Source organism: Lytechinus variegatus, chromosome 4, assembly GCF_018143015.1.
Source record: "Lytechinus variegatus isolate NC3 chromosome 4, Lvar_3.0, whole genome shotgun sequence".
In the NCBI taxonomy this organism is placed as follows: Eukaryota; Metazoa; Echinodermata; class Echinoidea; order Temnopleuroida; family Toxopneustidae; genus Lytechinus; species Lytechinus variegatus.
The window spans coordinates 27,248,961-27,257,094 of NC_054743.1; the positions used below are offsets into that span (position 1 = coordinate 27,248,961).

The 8,134-nt window shown below is 35.6% G+C and overlaps 1 protein-coding gene across 1 annotated transcript; it reads left to right on the top strand.

The window, feature by feature from the left end:
• The first annotated feature begins 4,059 nt into the window (after positions 1–4,059).
• On the top strand, positions 4,060–6,187 carry LOC121412918. Its single transcript, XM_041605680.1, has 3 exons — positions 4,060–4,165; positions 4,592–5,389; positions 6,116–6,187. The coding sequence occupies exons 1-3, from the start codon at positions 4,163–4,165 to the stop codon at positions 6,185–6,187; spliced, it is 873 nt and encodes a 290-aa protein (XP_041461614.1). The 5' UTR covers positions 4,060–4,162.
• The last annotated feature ends 1,947 nt before the right edge of the window (positions 6,188–8,134 follow it).

An 8,134-nucleotide genomic window follows, 5' to 3' on the forward strand; every position in this document is an offset into this window, starting at 1 on the left:
AGGCAGAAAGGGCTCCCTCTGGTAAGCATGACCAGCTGAAGAATTCTACTGGTGGATTAGCATCTACCAGACACTGGAGAGATATTGATCTCGTCAAAGATGGTACCAGTATTTCAGAATATCTTGGGCTCACCTCAACTTTGGGTTGGTACAGGACCTCATACGGACCCAAAGAGCAGTTGGATCGGCGTCCTGGGAAGTTCGAGTTTGTCACGACGCAATGAACCATCTCCCCCTGAAGCCTTCGGTCGATGGTGACCATCCAAGACAAAGAACACACCTCCTGGGATAGGACTGTGTGATGAAGGGCTCTTCGGTTGGACTGCTCCCATGTCATGTCCAATGGGAGGTTGCATCCAGGTACCTCACAGCTAACAGTCACTGTGCTACCAACTGCGACTGCAAGGTCGTCTTGGGTATCGCAAATCAACTCACCTTCTCCTGGAAAGTGCAGGACACCCAACTCTCCGAAATCAGACGAAGCCATCGTTATTCTATCCCCTTCCAAAAGTAAAAAGGTGCATCGGTATGCACCATCCAGGTCTCGAAGTGCCCTTTGGATAGTCAAGTTCGATGTGATCAAACCATTATTGAAATGCGTGTCAACATGGATGAGTTCTTGAGGATAAACAATCTCCCTTTTGCTTGTTTCCCAAAATGATGTTGCAGTATTTACGTCGGACCTGATTTGACATTGAAGGGTAACGTTCTTTCCTTCTTCTACGTTGGTGCTACTTGGGTGAATATCAAATACAATAGAAGCATCACATTTACAACCGTATGAGGACAAAATGATGTATATCAACAGGAGACTTCGCAAAGAGAATCCAAAAGACTCTTGCATTCTTGCAATTTTGTAGTTCAAGCTCAAATAATTGAACGCTGCCCTTAGTAGAGTTTTCGCCATCATCAAACAGAGTATTAAGAGCCAAAATAAATGGTTCCGCTCATATTCTGTAAAACTCAAGATAAGTGCAAATGTTCATTCTCTATACAATGAAGATGTGATCATGGTGATGATGAACAAAAGAATCGTCAGATTGTCACTGAAATTCGCAAGGAATAATTCATTCTCTCCTCGAAACTCTTTCAAGTGGAAATAAGCTAAACACAAAAGAGATTGATGAAGGTTTGAAACCGATCTTCCCCTTAAAACTGTTTTGAAGTTGTGCATATTGATTAATGTTTATGGCGATGACCATTCTACAGTGCGTATCAAAAAAAGTTTACACTTAGAAAAATGCTGTAAAATTATATATTTGTAATATCCTGAAATTTTTTCGACATTTTAACATTAGTACAGATCCATTTAAGCAAATGACGATATAACCGTCGAAAAATATTTCCGCTTGAGTGAGCACCACCTACTTTCGAAAAGTTAGTGAAAAATGATTTACGCAGAACTTGAAATAGTTATGCGAATAAAAGTAAACCTTAATCATGAAGAACACATGGAATTTAGCTAGTAAAATTGATTTAAAGATATCTTTTAACTTTTTTTTAACTTGTTTCCTTGCCAAAAACACTTCGAAGAGTGCATTGCGCCCCACCCCACTCCCCCCACACAGAGGCCATCGTGACGGTTTTGCTTTACACTAAGCTGTGATTTACATGAAATGGCTTAGGCTTGATTTTCATTTTGTTAATCATTGTCAAGTTTGGGAAAAAGGAGTGGAGAAACAAGTATTAAATGAAAAATGAAATGTAAACCTACTTTAAACATGTTAAGTGATGTAAAACTTAGTGAAAAAATGCTAAAGATGTCTGATATAAACTTTTGTTCAGATTCAGTTATGTCCTCAGATCCAGCTGGCATAAAAAGGGTAAAGGTTGTGCTTACTAAGTGTTGAAATTTCAATTTGGGTGGCGAAATTGTTAGAAAATGCTTGAATGCATCCGTTTTATTTCAATTGACTAAAATTGCAAGGGAAATGTATGATGAATGTTTAGCAGGGTAAGTTTGATTTTGCCCTTTCCCGTGAAAACGAGCATTTCTGCGCAAACAGATTTCTGCGAGCTTTACAAAAATGGGCAGTGCTCACTCATGTGTACATTTTGTCGAGACTTTTACTTTCATTAAATAGATGGGGCCCAAACCCAAGATTATATTTGCAAAAAATTACCCACATGTTTTTTAATTCCCAGGGCTTTTTCAAAGTGTAAACTTTTTTTGATACGCACTGTATTTTGATATATTGGTACCATACCAGTTTCAAAACAAGATCAACGTTAGACGTTGATTAAAAGCTTGATATATTACCTACACATTTCGGATGGCCGTACAGTATATACCTATAGTAAATAAGTTTCGAATTCGAAAGTCGATGCATTGTGACATTGAATGGTGTTTACATTAACTGAACATACGTAAAAAAACAAGTAGTGTATATTTTAACGAAGGAAACAAACAGGGGCCGCACTGCCTACATTTTTGTACAAATTGAAATTGCTTTTTTTTTTAATTATTTTTTTCGAAACCGTTCGAACTGCGTTATTTCTTTTATACCTTTATTTTCAAATTGTTTTCTTTATATATGGGTGCCTATTTCTTGCAACCATAGGAAATTTTAATAGTTGCCAAATTTAAAGTCAAGGCGTATGCTCAACTTTCCACCAGTAAGTGTGAAAACGAGCATTTCTTGGTGCAAATCATCATGAAAAGTGATTTTTGCACCTTTTCACTTATATAGGGTGCAAAATACAACCCCAGAAGGTTGGTACAAATGTGTCATTTAAGGTTTAGAATAATTTGTGTATAATATTTTATTGTGTAATTTGAAAGAAGTTGAAAACTATCAGAAAAATGACCTTCTATAGGCACCCTTTCTGGCAAAGTCCAAAACTTAATGGAAATAGACAATAAATTACACCCTTGTATACTTGTAATTAATCATTTATTTTGCTGTGTAAGTTTGTACTTGTGCTTGCGATTTGATGTGTTCCAAAAATATCAACGAAAATAATGAAATAACTAGTCGAAACCATAATATACAAATGCAGTTTACCTGTCTACAATTAAATAAAAAAGTCAGTTAAATTAAACTAATTTCTCAAGAGTGGAACATGTTCTCTCTCTGATTCACACACTCTAATTCTGTCAGTATACCGTGCATACATAGACAATAAATTACACCCTTGTATACTTGTAATTAATCATTTATTTTGCTGTGTAAGTTTGTACTTGTGCTTGCGATTTGATTTGTTCCAAAAATATCAACCATAGAGGGACTAAATCTTTCATCATCCGAGTCAAATTTTGACAAGAATCTGCATTATGCAATTTGAAGGTCGGGGAGAAAACTATTTATTAGGATTGTTGAATTTAATTGTACGAACATGCAAGATTGCAACATCAGCGCGCAAAGGGTTAAAGGTGCTGACCGAGTGGTCTATAAGGCGCCTGGCTGACACTTGAAAGTCCGCGGTTCGATCCCCGGCCACAGCATCTCAGTCTACCCGACAGCAGTGCATTTACTTGACTTTGCTCTTTTATCCAGTATTCAAATAAATGGAAATGCTATATGCATTTGTAGTTGTTCTTTTTTTGATGTTTGTTAACAACATTGATTTTAATCTACAAAGATTACAGTTCAAATTTAGCTAATCAGTTCGAAACAAAATCGAGAACATCATTGACCATATCAACTCAAAAAACACGTCATACCTAAATTCGTGTGAAAAGCCCCTTTCACATCATGACCATGCGCCATTTGTGACTAATTGGTAACATAATATTTTGTACAAGATACGAATAGATAAATACCACCCACAAATTCCCTTTTGGGGCCCAATTCGTCCCAAAAACCCATCCTAAATCCACTCATCACAACAAATCATAGTCGTTATCAAACATTACAAACATAACCTTCGATCCTCGTTGAGAGAAAAACAAATCATATTCAACATTTACAATCTTGATCTTACAAATACCATAATTTTGCATATCTTAGTCAAACATCAAAGTTCGCCATGAAATCTGTAAGTGCTCTTTAGAATATCTCGTGATTGTTATGACGAAATGACACCGACATGGAATTGGAGGGAAATGGATTTTGACATTATACAAGATGCTACTCAAGGGATCTATGTGTCCACAGTAATGACAATCATATATCAGACAAATTGAGTTGGGATATTCATTTCAAAAGCTTCAAATCAGACGATGGTATGTATCTCTATTTCTTCCATATTTCTGCATCAAATAAAATAATGTCATTGATAGTCAAATCTTTGAATACCACTGTTACCGCTACTTATTTTCTGTATCTATCGGCTGAAAAGTTAAATAATTTCATATTGATTATATTCATGCTCAATAAACCTTGTTCAGGCGTTATCGCTTGCATGTATATTTGTTTCATTGTAATTCAGCAAATTAAAACGAATGATCGGAGAAAGACGGAGAATCATCTAACGAAGTATCAACTAAAACAGCATTCTACGTTGCCATAACACCATCGCTTGTACATGATTCGCTAAAGGGTTTTATCTTGGCCATATCTCTATCTCAAGTTGAATTTTTGTTAAATATCTATGCTGGTCAGTGATTTTCTCAATTATTAACTAGTCCATTTTCTTTCACTTTTTTCAGGAACGTCGTCATTATCAGCATGCACTGGTTTCAAGGAATTCCTTTTTGTGTCACAAAAGCGTTACCATGGTTACTGTATTTATCATCATATCAGTTAATCTGAGACAAACTGTTGTCGGTGATGAGGTATTCCGTCTCGGGAACGATGCAACCATCAAATTTTCGTATTTATTTACTGATGATTATAAACACAGTTGGGAGATCTTTAGAGTGGGCATCAGTGATCCGTTTAATACAAATGGAACCATGAAACCAGATGCTCTGAATCCCTCGCAAAGAGAGCGATTTAATGTCAGTGCTATGTGGGGGACAGATTATTTGAGTGTTCATCTGCATATTCGCAACATCACGAAATTAGACAGAGATGTATATGTATGGGCTGTGAAGAGCCATGGGGCTGGAGGCAAACCCTCGGTCTCAACATTTGATGTATTTGTAGATGTTATAGTACCACCGGGAAAAGCACGATGTTTAATTCGTAAATCAGTTTATTCATCTAACTTGCGTGAAGTTCATTGCGTCGCAACAGTAGAAAGTGATAGATATGATGGAGGGGTACAGCTCGTCTGTTTCCAGAATAGCGAGAAAGCAACATTTCAGAGTGCACCTACAGAAACAGCAACCCATGTGAAGGGTGTATTTTGGATGAATGCAAAGTATGCTATCAGGTGCTGTTCGCATGAAGGTAACTTTGTGAAGGTTCCAGGAGATTGCAATGACTTTCTACAAGACGCCCTCATTGAACCTGATGTTAAACGATCGACGACAAGGGTACCACTCTCAACAACTTTCAACTTTGTAATGAGTACTGAAAAAACTTGGTCTGTTTCACCTATTAATGAGAATGAAGTTACCAGTAATTCTGCTATCTCTAAAGTAGTAACTGATTCCTCCAATCAATGCGGTAGTCCAAAATATATTCCAAATTATTTTTTCTACGCACCCTTGATATTGATATTTATTTCATTAATAATTTCCATCGTTTTTAATATGAAATTCGTGTAAAAAAATAAATCTGGGACTCGAGCATAACAAAATTAATAAGTGAACCGACGTAATGCTGAAGGTCTATTCCACTACACGACTACGTATAGTTTTACCAGAACCCTTTGTAAACTATTATTTCGTAATGGAATGAGCAATCAGGAACAACACAGTGTTCAATCTCCCCGACACCTTTTACGGCCGTTTTCTTTCAATTCTACAGCTTTCAAATTACCTACGTTGCACATGCTGATATTATATGGCATTCCGGGTATGGCATTCGTCATCCGTTCTTCTGCTGCCTTAAGAATAATATCATCAACATCTGAGCTTCATTCTATTTCAGTGACTATAGTAACACATTCTACCTTCATGGCCTGAGAAACAGAAAAAGCTTGATATAGCTGCGCTCTCTTGGATTTTACAAAATGGCTACCGCAAATACGGATTCCTTCATTCAACCGCCTCTCATTATAGCATGGTGATTGTGGTGATAAGATTTTTGTAAGTCCCCCTTCGTTACCCATTTCATCAAAACAGTGGAATGTCTTTAGAAGAGACGACAAGGCATCATCTGATTCCTGGACCATTACAACAAGTTATAAAGATTGACACAATTGCATCATGTACAGTGAGCTTTGAAAATGAACCTTAAACGAGTAATAATTAAGTTTTCATCGAAGAGAACACTAACCAACAACGCAAGTCTTGTTTCCACGAATCATACCCCTAAATAATGACTTATTTATTTTAGGGCCTACATTTATGGTGAAATTCTATAATACTTTTTTCCGTATCCTGGTAGCAATTCATTTAGAGACAAGTTGCGGTGTAATTTATTTATTTTTATGAATAAAAAATCAAATAAATAAATAAAATTAAGAAATTGAAGAGATGTAAAGCACGGCTAATTCGTTTTTATATCTTTCTTCTTTAAAAGTAGTCATCATAATATTTGTGCCCACCAATTCTTGCGAACTTTTTAAAATGTACAGTGCACACTCGAAACTTTTTTTTAACAATAGCACTGACAATTCATTGAAAAGATCGAATCCTTATAAAAAAAGGAATATCCCCATTTTGTAAGTATCTCAATTGCCAGGACTTTCACAAAGTATAATCGTTTTATTTAAACAGATTTCTTCATTCTTTCTGAGTGCAAATTTGATAATAAAACTGATTTTCTGAAACGTGTGTGTATTAATGATCACGAAATTGCCTCTTTTTGCGAAGTAATTGTGAGCGTAATGTGAATTGTGTCCATATAGTTTACTTTCATATGGGTGAATGCTTAAAGGTCAAGTCCACCTCAGAAAAATGTTGATTTGAATCAATAGAGAAAAATCAGACAAGCACAATGCTGAAAATTTCATCAAAATCGGATGTAAAATAAGAAAGTTATGACATTTCAAAGTTTCGCTTATTTTTAACAAAATAGTTATATGAACGAGCCAGTTACATCTGAATGAGAGAGTCGATGATGTCACTCACTCACTATTTCTTTTGTTTTTTATTGTTTGAATTATACAATATTTCAATTTTTACGAATTTGACGATTAGGACCTCTTTGCCTGAAGCACAAAATGTTAAAATAATGGAATTCCACGTGTTCAGGGAGGAATGAAACTTCATTTCACATGACAATAACGAGAAAATCAAAATATTTCATATTTCAAACAATAAAAAACAAAAGAAATAGTGAGTGAATGACATCATCGACTCTCTCATTTGGATGTAGCTGGCTCGTTCATATAACTGTTTTTGTGAACTGAAGCGAAACTTTGAAATGTCATAACTTTCTTATTTTACATCCGATTTTGATGAAATTTTCAGTGTTATGCTTGTTGAATTTTTCTCTTTTTATTCAAATCAAGTTTTTGTTGGGGTGGACTTGTCTTTTAAGTGATAAGAAAACAGAGAGCGTGAAGTTGATTGAATGTGCGAGAGTATAGTGGGTCGGTGCATTATGTATGTCAGAAAACAAAGTTAGTAGCAAATTTCTATACAGTGCGTATCAAAAAAAGGTTTACACTTCGAAAAAGCACTGGGAATTAAAAAATATACAACATGTGGGTAATTTTTTCACATATAATTTGGGGTTTGGGTCTCATCTATCCAAAGAAAGTGAACATTTTGAGAGAATGTTACACTTGAGTGAGCACTGTCCATTTTTTGTAAAGCTCACAGAAATCTGTTTGTGCAGAAATGATCGTTTTCACTCTGTGTCAAGGGGAAAGGGTGAAATCAAACTTACCCTGCAACACATTTCCATTGCACTTTTAGTCAATTGAAATGAAACGGATACATTTAAGCATTTTGTAACAATTTTGCCACCCAAATTGAAATTTTAACACTTAGTAAGCACAACCTTTACCCATTTTGTGCCAGCTGGATCTGAGGACATAACTGAATCTGAACAAAAGTTTATATCAGACATCTCCAGCATTTTTCCACTAAGTTTTACATCATTTAAAGTAGGTGTACATTTTATTTTTCATTTAATACTTGTGACTCCACACTTTTCCCAAGCTTGACAATGATTAACCAAACGAAAATCAA

What these genes read in the sequence shown, in the direction of transcription:
- LOC121412918 (XM_041605680.1), top strand. An exon ending in TCTCAACAACTTTCAACTTT is followed by an intron (nt 5,390 to 6,115) that starts GTAATGAGTACT and finishes TCATCAAAACAG; the next exon opens with TGGAATGTCTTTAGAAGAGA.